Consider the following 20,594-nt stretch of genomic DNA (forward strand, 5'->3'; position numbering starts at 1 on the left):
ATCTTTCCTCGCTCCTCCCTAGAACTGTCTTCTCAGAGTTGGGGGAATTAAGTTCGATGGTTAATCCTTCGTACTTTTCATCATTTATTAAGAAACAGTGCAGAATAGGCCGTTCCGGCCCTCTGAGCTGTGTCACCCAGCTATCCCGAATTTGAAGAAGAAAGCCCTTAACTCTGAGTGGAGTCATCGGGACACCATCATGATGACTTTTTTTTTAGCAGGCTTTCTTATTTTTACGAGGCCGAGTTGCTAGCTCAACCCAGCACAGATGGAGAGCGTGTAAGGAGCCGGCTGGATTCGAACTCGCTCCAAAGTCCAGCGCTGATGCCACGATGCCACCAGCCGGCTTCCCCAATTTAGCCCTAACTTAATCACGAGACAATTTACAATGACCAATTAACCTACCAACCGGTACGTCTTTGGACCGTGGGAGGAAACCGGAGCACCCAGAGGAATCCCATGCAGTCACAGGGAAAATGTACAAAACTGGCAGCAGTAGGAATTGAACCCCAGTCGCATGTACTGTAAGGTGTTGTGCTAACCACTATGCTACCCTGCTGCCCCATGTGAATGACCTGGATAAAAAAGTAGATGAGTGGGTTAGTCAGTTTGCAGACTATGCAAAGGTTAATGGTGTTTTGGATAGCGTAGAAGACTGGCAAAGAATACAGCGGAATATACAGTAGATCAGTTGCAGATATAGGCAGGGAAATGGCAAATGGAGTTTAATCTGGCCAGATGTGAAGGGTTTGGAAGCTCAGTTGTAAAGGGACAGTTGATGTACGGAGGAATCTTGTCCATAGCTCCCTAAAAGCTGGTCCCGCATAGCTCTCACAGGCTAATAGGGCGATAAAGAAGGCATATGGCATACTGGCCTTTATTAGTTGAGGAATTGAGTCCAAAAGTCAGGAAGTTATGTCACAGCTTTATAAAACTCTTGTTAGGTCACAACTGATTGCTCATTATAGGACCAATGTCGAGCCTTTCGAGAGGGTACTCTTTCCCTTCCCCCCGATCTTTTTATTCTGGCATCTTTCCCCTTCCTTCTCAGTCCTGAAGAAGGGTCTCAGCCTGAAATGTTCACTGTCTATTTATTTCCAGAGATGCTGTCTGACCTGAGTTCCTCCTGGATTTTGAGTGTGTATTGCTTTGGATTTCCAGCACCTGCAGACTTTTTAGTGTTTATAGATAGATAGATGGGTACTTTATTGATGGCTAAAGTAATTATAGTATAATAAGAGAAATAAGAAGAATAAATAAAAAATAAGTCACCTTAAACAGTCTAATAGGAGGGGGGGGGGGGTCATCACTTCTCCAGCTATAGGTTGACTCATTATAGAGCCTAATGGCGTTGGGTAAGAATGACCTCATATAGCGCTCTTTGGAACAACACAGTTGCTGTAGTCTATTACTAAAAGTGCTCCTCTGTTCAGCCAAGGTGGCATGCAGAGGATGAGAAACATTGTCCAGAATTGCCAGGATTTTCTGTAGGGTCCTTTGTTCTACCACAGCTTCCAGTGTGTCCATTTTGGCTCCTACAGCAGAGCCAGCCTTTTTAATCAGTTTATTCAGCCTGTTGGCATCACCTGTGTTGATGTCCCAGTACTCCACCGCATAGAGGATTGTACTGGTGACAACAGTCAGGTAGAACATGTGAAGAAGAGGCCTGCATAGTCCAGAGGACCTCAATCTGCTCAGGAAGTAGAGGCGACTCTGGCCCTTCCTGTACATAGATTTTGTGCTGGTGCTGCAGTCAAGTTTGTTATGAGGTTCACCAGGATGCTGCCTGGATTAGAGGGCATGTGCTACAAGAAGAGTTGGACAAACTTGCATTGTTTTCATGGAACAGCGGAGGCTGAGGGGAGATCTGATAGATGTTTATCAGATTATGAGATACACAGAGAAGATAGACAGTATCTTTATCCTGGGATTGAAATATCTAATACCAGATGACTTGCATTTAAGGTGTGAGGGGTAAGTTCAAAGGAGACGTGCAGGGCAAGTTCTTCTTTAACTGAAGGAAGTGTTGGGTGTCTGGAATGCACTGCCTGGGGCAGATACAATAGTGGTGTTCAAGAGGCCCTTAAACAGGCACATGGTTGTGCAGGAAATGGAAGGATATGAGCAAGATGTAGGCAGAAAGGATGAGTCTGGTTGGATGTTTAATTGAGAATTCAATGTTGTGAGTCATAGAGTCTGTTCCTGTGCTGACTGCTGGATATTCTATGTTCATTACCCGCTTGTTGCTGTACCCGTTATTCAATGCTGAGTGGAGCAGGCCTGATGGACTGAATGGACAAATTACGCTCCTATGCTTTATGGTTTAAGGATGGAAATCTGATCTCCTTATCGGGCCCAAACTTGTCTGTTCTTCAACCCACAGCAACTCAAGCCATTCTCTGAAAACAGCTGATTGCCTGAGTCATTAGGAGCAGGCAATAAACACCAATCTTGCTGGTGATGCCCGTGTTCAGTAAACAAGCAAAACAATATCCTTGAGTTACCAGAATCTGACAAGGAAACGGCTTCTTCTTATTTGTCGAAATCCTTCCATCTTTGAGTGCCTCAGCTGAACCTCCCCGTTATTTTCTAGGGACTGAAGAAGAGTAAATATGGTAAATATTTTGAGCCGATTGAATTAATAAATCCCCTTAGCTGATCTTACTGACACCTTGGGAAAGGCCAGCACCTCTCACATTACACTTTATCTGTACTATGTTTGATTGTCAGTGGCAAATGGCACATCTGATTGGCCAGTTCTATACTCAATTGGTCTGGCCTGATACATCCCCAGCAGAGGCTAAATCAAACAATCACATCACTAATTACACTGGAGAACAATTATTTTTCAAAACCGTTGCTTTCTCAAAAATTTTTTGTGGTTATGATAGAGCACTTGAAGATAAACATGCAGGAATTTAGAGAAACATGAGATTAACATTTATTGAATATAATGTGTTTAATTGCATAACGGTGCTGACATTTTGCAGTATTTCAACTCAGCTAAAAATATTTGTTGATGATTTTCATTTGTACTCAGTGTCTGAGGCTTCTCACTTAAGTGTCCAACAATAATCAGCCAGTATTGATGGATTCCAGTTTTCCTGATACCGATTCTCCATGACCACAATATCCTGGTGAAACTTTTACCATGCTCTTTGCTGACAGCACCAAGATTTGCAGGGAAGAAGTCTAAATGGGAATGCAGAAAATGAATCTTCAGTGACATGTTGCACTTCATGGTTTTGTATGCTTGAAGCATGTTGTCAACCAGCTGCACGTAGCTTAGTGATCTGTAGTTGCCAAAAAAATTTAGAAACATAGAAACATAGAAAACATACAGCACAATACAGGCCCTTCGGCCCACAAAGCTGTGCCAGACACGTCCCTACCTTAGAACTACCTAGGCTTTACCCCTAGCCCTCTATTTTTCTAAGCTCCATGTAGCCATCCAGGAGTCTCTTAAAAGACCCTATCGTTTCTGCCTCCACCACCACCGCTGGCAGCCCATTCCAGACACTCACCACTCTTTGCATAAAAAACTTACCCCTGACATCTCCTCTGTACCTACTTCCAAGCATCTTAAAACTGTGCCCTCTCATGCTAGTCATTTCAGCCCTGGGAAAAAGCCTCTGACTATCCACATGATCAATGCCTGTCATTATCTTGTACACCTCTATCAGGTCACCTCTCATCCTCTGTCGCTCCAAGGAGAAAAAGCTGAGTTCACTCACCTATTCCCATTAGGCATGCTCCCCAATCCTTTCTGTAGTGAGGCAAACTGTACTGAGCACAGTACTCCAAGTGGAGTCTGACCAGGGTCCTATATAACTGCAACATTACCTCTCAGCTCTTAAACTCAATCGCACGATTGATGAAGGCCAATGCACCGTATGCCTTCTTAACCACAGAGTCAACCTGCGTAGCAGCTTTGAGTGTCCTATGGACTCGGACCCCAAGATCCCTCTGATCTTCCACACTGCCAAGAGTTTTACCATTAATGCTATATTCTGCCTCATATTTGACCTACCAAAATGAACCACCTAACATTTACCTGGGTTGAATTCCATCTGCCACTTTTTGGCCCAGTTTTGCTTCCTATCGATGTCCTGTTGTAACCACTGATGGCTCTCCACACTATCCACAGCACCTCCAAACTTTGTGTCACCAACAGCTTTGAATACCTTCCACACGGTTTTCTCCAGTCCCACTAGAAGTTCTTCGAATTGTCTATCATTGATGATCTGTTTGATTTGTGGACCCACAAAAATGCCTTCCTTAATCTTGGCATATTTTATTCTGACTTGAATTATGAGTTAAAATGACAAATATAGGCAATTTCAAAAAAATTGGTGCATCTTAGGGAAATTTCATGGCGATTTTCATGATCAAAAATCAATTAGGTATACCTAAAAGTATTCCAGAAGCAAAATCTGTGTTGTCCAGTGTTATTACACAATGCAGGAAAGTAAATTTGTATTTCTTAAGACATTTCTTTAAACTAATGAAGAAACTGATGATTAATTTACAGATTTGTATTTTCTCCCCCCCTTTAATTAGTACATTTTGTTTTTCATTTAGGATTTTCCAAAGTGTGACCTTCTCATCATCTTGGGTACTTCCCTCCAGGTCCAGCCATTTGCGTCCCTCATTAACAGGTCTGTGGCAGTCAACCAGAGCGGTGGGACAGATTCTGAAAATGTACTAAATTAGAATTATTTGGACTGCAGGGTGCATGTTTAACCCGGGAGTCATGGAGGTTTATGGCACAGGGTGAGACCATTTAGCCTAGCGTGTCCAATCAAGCTAAAATTTGACATCCAGTTAATCCTATCTCCCAGTTCTCAGTCCAAAACCCTGGGGTTTATGCTCTTCAGTCATTCAGATCCCTTTACATAGAATCACAGGGCCTGGTATGGAAATACTAATGCCTTTGAATAAAAAGTCCTACAAAGGGTTGTGAACTAGGTCCAGTACGTCACGGATAAAGCCCTCCCAAACATTGAGCACATCTACATAACACACTGACACAGGAAAGCACCATCCCCAGCACCCGGGCCATGCCTCAGGACTGACACCACCAGCTTCAAAAACAGTTAGTACCCCACAATAATCAGGCTTTTGAACAAATGGGGGCAACTACACTCACTTGCCCATCCATTGAATCAGAATCAGGTTTATTACCCTGGCATGTGTCGTGAAATTTGTTAACTTTGCAGCAGCAGTTCAAAGCAATACATAATATAGTAGAAAAAAAATTTTGAAAAAATAATAATTAATAAATAGTAAATCAATTACAGTATACATGTATTGAATAGATTAAAAATCGTGCAAAAAACAAATAATATATATTTAAAAAGTGAGGTAGTGTCCAAGGGTTCAATGTCCGTAAGACCATAAGATATAGGAGCAGAAGTAGGCCATTTGGCCCATCAAGTCTGTTCTGCCATTCAATCATGGGCTGATCCAATTCTTCCAGTCAACCCCACTCCCCTGCTTTCACCCCCATACCCTTTGATGCCCTGGCTAATCAAGAACCTATCTATCTCTGCCTTAAATGCACCCAATGACCTGGCCTTCACAGTCACTCGTGACAACAAATTCCACAGATTTATCCCCCTCTGACTAAAGTAATTTCTCTGCATCTCTGTTCTAAAAGGACGTCCGTCAATCCTGAAATTGTGTCCCCTTGTCCTAGACTTCCCTACCAAGGGAAATAACTTTGTCATATCTAATCTGTACAGGCCTTTTAACATTCGGAATGTTTCTATGAGATTCCCCCCCCCCCCCCCCATTCTCCTGAACTCTAGGGCACATAACCCAAGAGCTGCCAGATGTTCCTTATACAGTAACCCTTTCATTCCTGGAATCATTCTCGTGAATGTCCTCTGAACCCTCTCCAACGTCAGTATATCCTTTCTAAAATAAGGAGCCCAAAACTGCACCCAATACTCCGTGTGGTCTCACAAGTGCCTTATAAAGCTCTTATATTCTATACCTCAAGAAATGAATACCAGCATTGCATTCACCTTCTTGTCCCACTGATCTGCAACGAGCCCATATCCCTCCATACACTTCTCATCCATGTACCTGTCCAAGTTCTTCTTAAATGTTAAAAGTGAGCCCGCATTTACAACTTCATCTGGCAGCTCATTCCACACTCCCACCACTCACTGTGTGAAGAAACCCCCCTCCAATGTTCCCTTTAAACTTTTCCCCCTTCACCCTTAACCCATGTCCTCTGGTTTTTTCCTCCCCTAACCTCAGTGGAAAAAGCCTGCTTGCATTCACTCTGTCTATACCCATTATAATTTTATACACCTCTATCAAGTCTCCCCTCATTCTTCTATGCTCCAGGGAATAAAGCCCTAACCTTTTCAACCTTTCCCTGCAACATCCTTGTAAACCTTCTCTGCACTCTTTCAACCTTATTAATATCCTTCCTGTAATCCGGAGACCAAAACTGTGCACAATACTCCAAATTTGGCCTCACCAATGCCTTATACAACCTCACAATAACATTCCAACTCTTATACTCAATACTTTGTTTTATAAAGGCCAATGTACCAAAAGCTCTCTTTACTACCCTATCTACCTGTGATGTCACTTTTAGGGAATTTTCTATCTGTATTCCTAGATCCCTCTGTTCTACTGCACTCTTCAGTGCCCTACCATTTACCTTGTATGTTCCACCTTGGTTTGTCCTTCCAAAGTGCAATACCTCACACTTGTCTGCATTAAACTACATCTGCCATTTTTCAGCCCATTTTCCCAGCTGGTCCAGATCCCTCTGCAAGCTTTGAAAACCTTCCTCACTGCCCACTGCACCTCCAATCTTTGTATCATCAGCAAATTTGCTGATCCAATTTACCACATTATCATCCAGGTCATTGATATAGATGACAAATAACAATGGACCCAGCACTGATCCCTGTGGCACACCACTAGTCACAGGTCAGAGAAGCAATCCTCCACTATCACTCTCTGACTTCTCCCATTGAGCCAATGTCTAATCCAATTTACTACTTCACCATGTATACCTAGTGACTGAATCTTCCTAACTAACCTCCCATACGGGACCTTGTCAAAGGCCTTACTGAAGTCCATGTAGACAACATCCACTGCTTTTCCTTCATCCACTTTCCTTGTAACTTCCTCGAAAAACTCTAATAGATTTGCTAAACATGACCTACCACGCACAAAACCGTGTTGACTCTCCCTAATAAGTCCCTGTAGACTTGTAGATCCTATTTCTTAGTACGCCTTCCAATAATTTACCTACTACTGACGTCAAACTTACCGGCCTATAATTTCCTGGATTTTTTAAACAACAGAACATGAGCTATCCTCCAATCCTCCAGCACTTCACCCGTGGATGCCACATTTTAAATATATCTGCCAGGGCCCCTGCAATTTCAACACTAGTCTCCTTCACGGTCCGAGGGAATACCCTGTCAGGTCCTGGGGATTTATCTACTCTGATTTGCCTCAAGATAGCAAGCACCTCCTCCTCTTCAATCTGTATAGGTTCCATGACCTCACTACTTGTTTGCCTTATTTCCATTGACTCCATATTAGTTTCCTTAGTAAATACAGGAGCAAAAAACCCATTTAAGATCTCCCGCATTTCTTTTGGTTTCATAAATAGCCAACCAGTCTGATCTTCAAGAGGACCAATTTTTATCCCTTACTCCAATTTTATCCCTTTTGCTCTTAATATACCTGTAGAAGCTCTTTGGATTATCCTTCACCTTGACTGCCAAAGCTACCTCAGATCTTCCTTTAGCCCTCCTGATTTCTTTCTTAAGTATTTTCTTGCACTTTTTATACTCCTCAAGCACCTTATTTGCTCCCTGTTTCCTATACGTGTCATACATCTCTCTCTTCTTCTTTATCAGAGTTCCAATATCCCTAAAGAACCAAGGATCCTTATTCTTATTCATTTTGCCTTTAATCCTGACAGGAACATACAAACTCTGCACTCTCAAAATTTCTCCTTTGAAGGCCTCCCACTTACCAACGACATCCTTGCCAGAGAACAACCTGTCCCAATCCATGCTTTTTAGATCCTTTCTCATTTCTTCAAATTTGGCCCTTTTCCAGTTTAGAACTTCAACCCGAGGAGCAGATCTATCTTTATCCATGATCAAGTTGAAACTAATGGTGTTATGATCACTGGAACCAAAGTGTTCCCCTACACACACTTCTGTCACCTGTCCTAACTCGTTTCCTAATAGGAGATCTAATATTGCATCCTCTCTAGTAAGTACCTCTATATATTGATTTAGAAAACTTTCCTGAACTCATTTTACAAACTCTCACCTGTCTAGACCTTTAACAGTATGGGAGTCCCAATCAGTATGTGGAAAATTAAAATCCCCTACAATCACAACTTCATGTTTCCTGCAGTTGTCTGTTATCTCTCTGCAGATTTGCTCCTCCAGTTCTCACTGACTATTGGGTGGTCTATAATACAACCCCATTAATGTGGTCATACCTTTCCTGTTTCTCAGCTCCACCTATATAGCCTCGGTAGACAAGCCCTCTAATCTGTCCTGCCTGAGCACTGCTGTAACATTTTCCCAGACTAGCAATGCCACCCCCCACCCCACCCTTCATCCCTCTGCCTTTATCACGTCTGAAACATCGGAACCCTGGAACATTGAGCTGCCAGTCCTGCCCCTCCTGTAGCCAAGTTTCAGTAATGGCTATGATGTCATAATTCCATGTGTCAATCCAGGCCCTCAGCTCGTCTGCCTTTCCCACAATACTCCTCGCATTGAAATAGACACATCTCATAAGATTATTACCACCACACACAACCCTTCTATTTGTGACTTTGCATGAAACTTTAACATCATTTATTTTCACCCCCACTCCACTATCTACTCTGGTTCCCATCCCCCTGCACATCTAGTTTAACCCCCCCCCCCCAATAGCACTAACGAACTCCCCTGCAAATATATTAGTCCCCCTGTAGTTCAGGTATAACCCATCTCTCTTGTAGAGGTCCCAACTGCCCCAGAAGAGGTCCCAGTGATCTAGAAAACTGAAACCCTGCCCCCTACACCAGTTTCTCAGCCACGTGTTCATCCTCCAGAGCATCCTACACTTACCCTCACTGGCACGTGGCACAGGTAGCAATCCTGAGATTACCACCCTCGAGGTCCTGCTTTTTAACTTCCTACCAAGCTCTCTATACTCACTCTTCAGGACCTCCTCACTCTTTCTACCAGGACATCTGGCTGTTCACCCTCCCATTTCAGAATGCTGATGCTGGATGCTGTTTTTCTATGACGGTGTTTCATGTAGATGAAACGTCCAAGTGGTCCAGTTTCCTCCCACATTCCTTCAAAGACGTGTAGGTTAGGGTTAGTAAGTTGTGGGCACGCTACGTTGGCACCGGAACTATGGCAACACTTGCGGGCTGCCCTCATATCATTTCAGATTGCGCTGGCCATTCATGCGAATGATACGTTTCACTGTTTGCTTCAACGTTCATGTGACAAATAAAGGTAATCTTCTTTGCCACAAATGACGCTCAACCCACGACGTTCTCACAGTTATTGACATCTGTTTTTATGAAATTGGCTCCTTCCTCTTCACACCTTCGTGACACATCATGATTTTGTAGATCTGAATTAAGCCACCCCTGTGTTTTAAGGGGGATGACACAAAACTGGCTAAATTCTCCCTGTACCTATAATTCTTCAGAAGTGGTAACACTCTGAAGTCTGGAGTGCTACCACATCCTTTCACAGCAGCTGAGTGATTCACCAAGACTCCCTCATTCCAAGTGAAATGCTGTGTTACAGCTCAGAATCCCAGCCGCCTTTCAGTCAAGGCTGAAGTAGCCTCTTGTATTCAGTCACCCCCTCCTCACAAAGCTGAGGTTTCACACTTGAGCTTCAGTGTTTGCTTTCAATCTGTCCTGTACCGCCTGCATTAAGCAGAGTGAGATGTCTGTACGTTTCACCCTTCTGCCCACCCTTACTCCCACTGGTTTGCAGTTATCCAGTGAGGGAAAATCCCTTCGCATTGTGGATCCCCCTCCTTGCCATGGGAACCACGTTCAGAATATCCCATGTCAATCCTAATCCCAGATTGCCAGGATCAGAATTAGGTTTAATATCACCAGCATGCGTTGTGAAATTTGTTAGCTTAATGGCAGCAGCATAACAAAATACATGATAGATAAATATAGAGAAAAAACTGAGTTAGAGTAAGCATATACATGTCTATTAAATAGTCAAGTTAAAATAAATAGTGCAAAAAAATACAAATAAAAAAAAGTAATGAGGTAATGTCCATTCAGAAATCTGATGACAGTGGGGAAGAAGCTGTTCCTGTATAATTGAGTGTGTGTCTTCAGGCTCCTGTACCTCCTTCCTGATAGTAACAATAAGAAGAGGGCATGACCTGGGTGATGGGGGGTCCTTGATGAGGGAAGCCGCCCTTCTAAGGCACCACTCCTTGAAGATGTCTTAGATACTGCGGAGGCTGGTACCCATAATGGAGCTGGCTAACTATACAAGTTTCTGCAGCTTACTACAGTAGCCCCCGCCCGTCCCCATACCAGCAGCCAGCCAGAGTGTTCTCCACGGTACATCTGTACAAGCTTTCAAGTGTTTAAGTTGACAAACAAAATCTCCGCAAACTCTAAATGAAATATAAGCTGCTGACTTGCTTCCTTTATAATTGCATCAATATGTTGTGACAACAGGTTAGGTCCTCAGAGATATTGACGTCCAGGGACTTGAAATGGTTCCTCAGCCCTCTATTCCTTATTTACGTAAATAAATAAATAAATAATACTGAGAACATGACTTGTAGTGTACTTGAAAATGAGTCTGTAGGTTGAGGAATTAGTTCAGAGTTCTGGTGAGTGAAGATGTGGGCGTCTGATGGTTGAAGGGTAATAACTGTTCCTGAACCCAGAGCGAACTGTTGCACTTCGGTTGGACCAACTAGTGCAGGTCTTATACAGTGGATGTTAGGACACTGAGGACTGCGGTAGAACAAAGGGATCTGGGAACTCCATAGCCAATAAGACCATGTGACAAAGGAGCAGAATTAGGCCATTTGGCCCCCCGAGTCTACTCTACCATTCAATCAATTTTCCCCCTCCTCAGCCCCATTCCCTGGCCTAATCTAATGAAATTAGGTTCATAATTTATTGAAAGTGCTGTCACAGGTTGATAGGATCATAAAGGCTTTTGGCATTTTTGCCTTCAAAAATCAAGGTACTGAGTATAGGAGCTGGGATGTTTTGTTGAAGTTCTATAAGACAATGATGAGGCCTACTGTGAAGTATTGTGTGCAGTTTTGATTACTTACCTACAGGAAGGATGTAAATAATGTTGAAAGAGTATAGAAAAAGTTTACAAAGATGTAACCGGGATTGGAGGACCTGAGTTATCACGAAAGATTGATTTTTTCCCTGGAACGTAGAAGATTGAGGGGTGATTGGTAGAGGTGTACAAAATTATGAAGGGTTATAGATATGGTAAATGCAATGAGACTTTTTCCACTGGAACTATAACTAGAGGTCATGGGTTAAGGGTGAAAGGTGAGAAGTTTAAGGGGAAATCTCTCCACTCAGAGGGTCGTGAGAGTGTGAAACAAGCTGTCAGTGCAAGTGGCAAGTTCGATTTCAATCTTTAGGAGAAGTTTGGATGGGTACATGGATGGAAGCAGTATTGGAGGGTGATGGTCACGGTGCAGGTCGATTGGAGGAGACAGTTTAAATGCTTGGCGCGGACTGGATGGGCCAGTGAGCCTGTTTCTGTTCTGTACGGCTCCGTGACTCTAGTGGTGTTGGACCTCCTTCCTGATGGCAGCAGCGAGAAGAGAGCATGGCCTGGATGGTGGGGATCCTCGATGATGGATGCTGCTTTGTTGTGGCAGCACTCCTTGTTTTCCTGAAACCCAGGGCTCGCTTGTTCAATTCTTTACTTCTAGCTGTAGCATTGCTCTGCTCAGAGACGTAAAGGCGTGGGAGATGTCCCCCAAAGAGCTGATTTAATTGCTTAAAATAGATCTCTGTGCTGCTGCTCATTACGGGAAGCTATGAGGTGTGAGAGTTCACATGAGGATTGTGATAATTATGCTTTCTTCCTTTCTCACGCAGAGTGTCCAAGTCCACACCGAGGCTACTCATTAACAAGGAGATCACTCGTCAGGTGCGTTGAAATTTCCAGCAAGCCTTCATAACCCATCATTAATTTGTTCACTCCACCTCACCTCTAGCTGTCAGCTCACACATAATCTGATGGCACAGTGCTCTAATTGTTACATAGAGAGAGAGGTGGGAAACAGCAGGTAGGAGAGAAAGGGAAACAAATCTTGTCTTTAAGAAACTTAAGCAACACGCACAAAATGCTGGAGGAGCACCACAAGTCAGGCAGCATATATGGTTTGTTTCTGTCCATAGATACACCTGACCTGCTGAGTTCCTCCAGCATCTTGTGTGTTTGTTGCCCTGGATTTCCAGCATGTGCAGAATCTCTTGTGTTCAGTGAACTTAAACCCTGATGGAGCACTGCTGACAAACACGAGAAAATCTGCAGATGCTGGAAATCCAGAGCAACATACGCAAAATGCTGGAGGAACTCAGCAGGTCAGGCAGCATCTATAGAAAAGAGTATAGTCAACGTTTCAGGCTGAGACCCTTCATCAGGACTGGAGAGAAAAAAAGATGAGGAGTTAGAGTTAGAAGTTGGGGGAAGGGAGGAGGAACCACAAGATGATAGGATAAGGTGGGGTGTGGATTGGGATGAAGTAAAGAGTTGGGGGGTTGATTGGTGAAAGAGATACAGGGCTGAAGAAGGGGGAATCTGATAGGAGAGGGTAGAAGACCATGGGAGAAAGGGAAGGGGGAGGAGCACCAGAGGGAGGTGATGGGCAGGTAAGGAGATAAGGTGAAAGGGAGCAAAGAGAATGGGGAATGGTGAAAGGGAGGTTGGGACTTCACAGGAGGTTTGAGAAATCGACTTTCATGCCATTGAGTAGGAGGCTGCCCAGATGCAATATAAGGTGTTGCTCCTCCAACCTCATCGCGACAGTAGGGGAGGCCATGGACTGGCATGTCAGAATGGGATGTGGAATTAAAGTGTGTAGCCACTGTGAGATCCCGCTTTTTATGGCAGATCGAGTGTAGGTGACTGGCGAAGCAGTCTCCCAGTCTACGTCAGGTCTCACCAATATACAGGAGGCCACTCTGGGGGCACTGATCACATTATATGACCCCAACAGACTCCCAGGTGAAATGTCACCTCTCCTGGAAGGACAGTTTAGGCCGTGAATGGTAGTGAGGGAGGAGGTGTAGCACTTGTTCTGCTTGTAGGAGGGAGATCAATGGACAAGGGAGTCACATAGGGAGCAATGCCTGTGGAAAGCAGCAAGTTGGAGGGGGGAGGGAAAGATGAGTTTGGTGGTGGGATCCAGTTAGAGATGACAGAAGTTACGGAGAATTACGTGCTGGGCGTGGAGGCTGGTGGAGTAGTAGGTGAAGCCCTGTTGAACTATTTTAACGTAGGAAATGCATCAATCAACTTGGTCCAGTAAACTGCAGAACAAAATATTCAGATATTTGTGTTTACCTGATGTCCGTGACCAGGTGCTGAAAGCAGTGGCAGAAAATGTCTCCTTAGCCATTAACAACAGTAGGCACCTTCGCCAACCCGTCAATCCTGTCGCCTTTGTCAAAGCTGGAGACCTCAGCCTGGAGCACCAGCAGGCTTGCTCACCACAGCATCTGACTCGCAACTCAAAGTCTATCTGGGCAAATAATTAAAATTCCCTGACTTCATACCTGGGATGTGCATTTTGTCAGAAACATCAAAGCATGGTCATGGTAGAACTGACAGTTCCTTGCAAACACCGGATTGAGAAGGCGTTTGAAAAGCCAAATACTAGCAGCTTGTAGAGCAGTGCTGGAGACAGAGGTGGAGGGCACAACGTGAGCTTGCAGAGATGGGGTGTAGAGCTTTTGCTGGCTGCTTGCTGTGCAGAACCTTCAGGACCATCACGGAGACTGTTAGTGAGCCTCCAGAGGGCGATGGATCAAGAGGTGGGATCTGTGGACCAATGCTGCCAGGACACAAGCTGGGGCCCGATCAACCCTGGCTGGGCCACCTGGGTGAGGGTGTCTGATGTTGAAAGATGTAAAACACCCAATGACCCCAGGTTACATCACTGATGATGTGTGCCAGCATGTCCTGGGATGTATTTCAGCATCATGGTGAAAAAACATTGATGAAGTTACAGTTTTCCTTGAAATAGTAGCCATGGGATCTTCTTTACCTGCCTGAGAAGGCAGACTGTCTAATGTGATACCCGGTTGACAGTGTTTCCAAGAATGTAACACTCCCTTGGTGTTGCACTGGATATTTGTCTTCTAATCACAGTGAGAAACTGACCCACACACACTTCTTGGATTAGATTTTGCTTCCAAGTACTTGTCCTAACCCACCGGTAACTCCTTAACAGGTCAGGCTGCATCTATGGAGATTTGTTGATATTTTGGGCTGGGACTGATGGAAGGGTCTCAGCCTGAAATGAACTGAATTTGGCCACTACGCCACTGGCATTTAGGGCAGCAGTGAAGGTCCTCCACCTCTGTCTGTCCGTGGCCACTCAGATGTAGAAGGATCCTTCATTGCTGTTTTCATAACAGTTTTGTTTTTCCATTCAGGGTTGTTGACCCTGAGCTGAACCCCTGAACCTGGAGGACCAGTGGGTCACCCTTAGTCTGGCCTCTACCCTTTGACCTCTTTGGCTGGGTGACTCTACCAAAGCATAAAGCCCTGACTGCAGCCAGCACAGCTCTCCGGGTCACTGAGGTGAACAAGCCTCCAAACCCAACAAGTTTGTGGTCCTCGGAGGTTGGCCTGAAATATCAACAGGTAATGCTTCTCTCTGATGCTGCCTGACCTGCTGAATTCCTCCAGAATTTTGGGTGTGTGTTGCTCTAGATTTCCAGCATCTGCAGAATCTCTGTAAAATTCCACTTCTACCAACAATTATATCACTTTCCTGTACACATGCATTTTTCTGTTTAGGTGAAGGAAAGGAGGATGAGAGGCAAATTGATAGAGTTGTATAATATTAAGAGAGGCATAGATCAAGTGGACAGCCAGAGACTTTTTCCCCCCAGGGTGGCAGTGGTTCATACCAGAGGACATCATTTTAAACTGACGGAGGAAAGTTTAGGAGAGATGTCAGAGGTGATGGTAGAGACAGATACATTAGGGACATTTTAAAGACTCTTAGATAGGTGCATGGATGAAAGAAAACTGGAGAGTTGTGGGCTGTTTATGTGGATAGGGTTTGCATGCAACAGCAGGCAAACACCAGTACATCGCTTCAACAGGTGGTCTAAACCAACTGAGGGTAGCCGGTTTGCCTCGAATGCCGATGGGATAGGGATAGCAAAGTCAGTTTCAGTGGATTAACAGTGAGATCCAATGGCCAGGAAGGTGGTTCTGTAACGCTCCATGGAGAGCAAAGGGCACTGAGAGGCAAGAAGATGACATGGCCATCCACTGCAACCAACTTGTGGCTGGAGATCACTCATGCCACTGAAATAGGGCAGCTGAGGTCAAGAGAGTGGAACTGCTTTAAAAGCTTTCCCGCACAGGTTCTGATCATCATCACTGAAATCAGTGCACAGCCCGCAGGTCCTGCACTGATCTTACAAACAGCAGATGTTGATAGATTGATAGGTTAAAATGTCCTATTGATTCCACTTGACAACAAAGGCTGTAATAAATCTAGTCAGGAAGAAAAGAAAAGCTTACAGAAGGTTCAGAGAACTAGGTAATGTTAGAGATCTACAAGATTATAAGGCTAGCAGGAAAGAGCTTAAGAAGGAAATTAGGAGAGCCAGAAGGGGCCATGAGAAGGTCTTGGCGGGCAGAATGAAAGAAAACCCCAAGGCATTCTACAAGTATGTGAAGAGCAAGAGGATAAGACGTGAGAGAATTGGACCTGTCAAGTGTGACAGTGGGAAAGTGTGTTAGGAACCAGAGGAAATAACAGAGGTACTTAATAAATAGTTTACTTCAGTATTCACTATGGAAAAGGATCTTGGTGATTGTAATGATGACTTGAAGTAGACTGAAAAACTTGAGCATGTAGATATTATGAAAGAGGATGTGCTGGAGCTTTTGGAAAGCATCAAGTTGGATAAATCACCGGGACCGGATGAGATGTACCCCAGGCTACTATGGGAGGTGAGGGAGGAGATTGCTGAGCCTCTGGCGATGATCTTTGCATCTTCAATTGGGACTGGAGAGGTTCTGGAGGATTGGAGGGTTGCGAATGTTTTTCCCTTATTCAAGAACAGGAGTAGAGATAGCCCAGGAAATTATAGAAGTTATAGTGAGTCTTACTTCAGTGGTTGGTAAGTTGATGGAGAAGATCCTGAGAGGCAGGATTTATGAACATTTGGAGAGGTATAATATGATTAGGAATAGTCAGCATGGCTTTTTCAAGGGCAGGTCGTGCCTTACGAGCCTGATTGAATTTTTTGAGGATATGACTAAACACATTGATGAAGGAAGAGCAGTAGATGTAGTGTATATGGATTTTAGCAAGACATTTAATAAGGTACCCCATGCCAGGCTTATTGAGAAAGTATGGAGGCATGGGATCCAAGGGGACATTGCTTTGTGGATCCAGAACTAGCTTGCCCACAGAAGGCAAAGACTGGTTGCAGACGGGTCATATTCTGCACGGAGGTCGGTGACCAGTGGTGTGCCTCAGGGATCTGTTCTGGGACCCTACTCTTTGTGATTTTTATAAAGGACCTGGATGAGGAAGTGGAGGGATGGGTTAGTAAGTTGCTGATGACACAATGGTTGTGGATAGTGTGGAGGGCTGTCAGAGGTTACAGCGGTTGGGGTCGGAGTCCATGGGACGCTCAGAGCAGCTACGCAGGTTAACTCTGTGGTTAAGAGGGCATACGGTGTATTAGCTTTCATGAATCATAGAATTCAATTTAGGAGCCGAGAGGTAATGTTGCAGCTATATAGGACCCTGGTCAAACCCCATTCAGAGTACTGTGCTCAGTTCTGGTTGCCTCACTACAGGAAGGATGTGGAAGCCATAGAAAGGGTGCAGAGGAGATTTACAAGGATGTTGCCTGGATTGGGGAGCATGCCTTATGAGAATAGGTTGAGTGAACTCGGCCTTTTCTTCTTGGAGTGACGGAGGATGAGAGGTGACCTGATAGAGGTGTATAAGATGATGAGAGGCATTGATCATGTGGATATTCAGAGGCTTTTTCCCAGGGCTGAAATGGCTGCCACAAGAGGGCACCGGTTTAAGATGCTTGGGAGTAGGTACAGAGGAGATGTCAGGGGTAAGTTTTTTACTCAGACAGTGGTGAGTGTGTGGAATGGGCTGCTAGCAATGGTGGTGGAGGCGGATACGTTAGGGTCTTTTAAGAGACTTTTTGACAGGTACATGAAGCTTAGAAAAATAGAGGGCTATGGGTAACCCTAGTAATTACTAAGGTAGGGACACGTTTGGCACAACTTTGTATTGTGCTGTATGTTTTCTATGTTTCTATGATAGGGAAATTTAATGATGATTTTCATGATCAGCAGCCCAAAATCCATAAGATACACCCAAAAGTATCAGGAAGCAAAATCTTTGTTGTCAGTGTTCCTGTTAGTTAATGAATGTTTGTTTTTCTTTCTTTCCCTCAGGGTGATCCCATGATGGCACTTCTGGGGCTTGGGAGTTCCCTTGACTTTGATTCTGAAAAAGCCTACAGGCAAGTTTGTCGCAGATGATTTTGTCAGATTACACCAAGACTTTATCCGGCTGTATCTTATGAATGTATCCAAGCCTTTTTATAAAAATATAAATCAAGGCACCAAATCCTTTTACCCCTTACACCAAGATACTGGGAAAACTCTAAGTCTGAAGTAGACTGAAAAATACTGGAAATACTCAGTAGGCAATGTCAATAGTGAACAACAGATTAACATTTCAGGGCACAGGATTAAAGAATAGTTGCAACACAGAAAGAAGAAGCCCATCAGTCTAATATAAGAGAAATCCAACTCATTCCATTCCTCCACTCCTCGTCAAACAGCCCTGTAAATTTTCTTCATTCAGATATTGGCGCAACATCCTTCTGCACACTACAATCTGCTCCTGGCAGGATCATTTTGAGAATCAGCTTCATTCTATGTGCCCCTGGTTCTTGATTCCTCCATCCTTTTGAATGGCATATCTTTCACTGTTTCGCCTTTATCTTTCATGATTTTAAGTTGTTTGTTTGTGATGTGGCTTGTTGGCATTCATAGTCTTCCCATGACAAACTTTTCTACCGAACTGGTTTGCCATTGCCTTCTTCTGGGCAGTGTCTTTACAAGACGGGTGACCCCAGCTGTTATCAATACTCTTCACAGATTGTCTGCCTGGCGTCAGTGGTCACGTAACCAGGACTTGTGATGCACCGGATGCTCATATGACCATCCACCACCTGCTCCCCTGGCTTCACGTGACCCTGATCGGGAACTAGGCAGATGCTACACCTTGTCCAAGGGTGACCTGCAGGCTAACAAAGTGAAGGAGCGTCTTACACCTCCTTTGGTAGAGACGAATCTCCATCCCGCCACCCTGATTGATTGATTATTAACAGTAATTATAGACTTTTATAATGTTTATTCCATGTATTGGTTGTTTTGGGATCTTCGTGTTGCACGTCTATCCTGATGTGGCACAATTTTGTCTCAGCAGGGACGTAGCTTACATAGGTTCCTGTGACGATGGCTGCCTGGCTCTTGCTGACCAGCTAGGCTGGAAGGTACAGTGACACTCTCTGCTTCAAGCTTATACTGATGGATTTTTAAACTGAAGAGGAATCGGGAATTACAAGGATCAGGCAGGAAAGGATCTTGCAGCAGCAGCAATCCAGATTTGATCCTGACTTCTGGTGCTGACTGTGTGGAGGTTGCAAGCTTTCCCTGTGACCGTGTGGGTACCCCACATCCTAAGGATCTGTGGGTCAGTAGTTTAACTGGTCCCAGTGTGTAGGTGAATCTGGGGGCAGTTGGGCATGTGGGAAGATTAAAATGGGATTGATGTTGAGTGGGTATTAGGTGGTTAGCATGAATTCAATGGGCCGAAGGACCTGTTTCTGTGCTGTAGAACTCTAAATACCACTTACAGAGTAGGGCCTAGATGTAATGGTCACTAGCAAACTCAAGTGCAGGAATCACAGAGACTTTGGCAATTCCAACAAAAGATTTATTACAGAAATTAACCAGCAAAACTAACAAAAGCTCAGACAAACTGTACAGAAACTTGAAGAGCTGAAATCACTGACGATACACTGAAGAACTCGGTCTGAGTTTCACCAGACAAGGAACCTCAACGACCGAGCAAGGACAGATTGGCATGGTCCCCCTGAGATACACCCTGGAGCACGTCGGACCGATCAGACAACATAGGTGTCCAGACAAAGCAATAATCCCCAAAGCCAACAATTACAGTGCAAGAGATTGAAAGTACCACACTAACTAAATTACCCCAAGTTGAATAAAAGTGAAAAATACAAAGAGAGTTTAACAATCCCCGTGATCCCAAGTGAGACACCTGCAACACAAAGTGAAAACCAGAGCCGGTCCAAACTCAAACAATTAGACGTGAAAGGTAAACAATCCAAGGAACACTGCACGCCTACGAGGTGACACTGAGAAAATACAAACACTAGAACGGCCAATCATAGTTTTATTGAATGAACATAGAACATTACAGCACAGTATAAGCCCATCTGCCCACCGACCTGTGCCAACCTTTTACCCTCTTCCAAGTACAATCTAACTCTTCCCTCCTACACACCCCTCCATTTTTCTAATAGACCTTAAAATGGGTTGATGGATTTACTCCAGGCTGGATTTCTTTTGTTCTTACCTGAGAAAGGTGGCAAATATTAGAAATGAGCTTGTGCCAGAGGATAGTGCCGGAGTCTTGGGTCTTGGGCAAGGTTTAATCAATGGGTTTGTGGATTGAAATCTGCTGATCATATTATATGTGTTTCTGGTTTATCCTTTTTTTAGTTGCTATTTTTTAAATGAATTTTGATTGGGGTGGAGCCAACAAGCGACACAGTGCTGAATTGATCTAAAGTGAACTAAACATTCCTAGACTGTTCCAGTGGCTCTGCGGTTTGATGTCTGATATTCTACATTTTTCACTCATTTTTTTCCCATTTGCGTCATTAGTTCCTTTGTTTACACGTTGCGTGTTTGATCTTTTTCTTCCATGGTGTTTTCACAAACGAGAGAAAATCTGCAGGTGCTGGAAATCCGAGCAACACGCACAAAATGCTGGAGGAACTCAGCAGACCAGGCAGCATCTATGGAAAAAAGTACAGTCGACGTTTCATCAGGACTGATGAAGGGTCTCAGCCTGAAATGTCAACTGTACTCTTTTCCATAGATGCTGCCTGGTATGCTGAGTTCCTCCAGCATTTTGTGTGTGTTACTCTGTCCATAGACACTGTCTGACCTGCTGAGTTCCTCCAGCATTTTGTGTGTGTTACTCTGTCCATAGACACTGTCTGACCTGCTGAG

General features: G+C 44.2%; 1 protein-coding gene across 7 annotated transcripts in view; it reads left to right on the forward strand.

Moving 5' to 3' along the window:
- The window catches only part of sirt2 (sirtuin 2 (silent mating type information regulation 2, homolog) 2 (S. cerevisiae)), a 120,092-nt gene that overhangs the window by 93,481 nt on the left and 6,017 nt on the right, over positions 1 to 20,594 (forward strand). For 6 of the 7 annotated variants that reach the window (XM_059985135.1, XM_059985134.1, XM_059985136.1 and 3 more), the window contains 4 exons: positions 4,582 to 4,658; positions 12,131 to 12,182; positions 17,715 to 17,782; positions 18,754 to 18,823. In XM_059985135.1, coding sequence (XP_059841118.1) covers positions 4,582 to 4,658; positions 12,131 to 12,182; positions 17,715 to 17,782; positions 18,754 to 18,823 — 267 coding nt within the window. The remainder of the gene's footprint in view (positions 1 to 4,581; positions 4,659 to 12,130; positions 12,183 to 17,714; positions 17,783 to 18,753; positions 18,824 to 20,594) is intronic. The other variant, XM_059985137.1, reaches the window with a different exon arrangement.

Source organism: Hypanus sabinus, chromosome 11 (assembly GCF_030144855.1).
Source record: "Hypanus sabinus isolate sHypSab1 chromosome 11, sHypSab1.hap1, whole genome shotgun sequence".
In the NCBI taxonomy this organism is placed as follows: domain Eukaryota; kingdom Metazoa; phylum Chordata; class Chondrichthyes; order Myliobatiformes; family Dasyatidae; genus Hypanus; species Hypanus sabinus.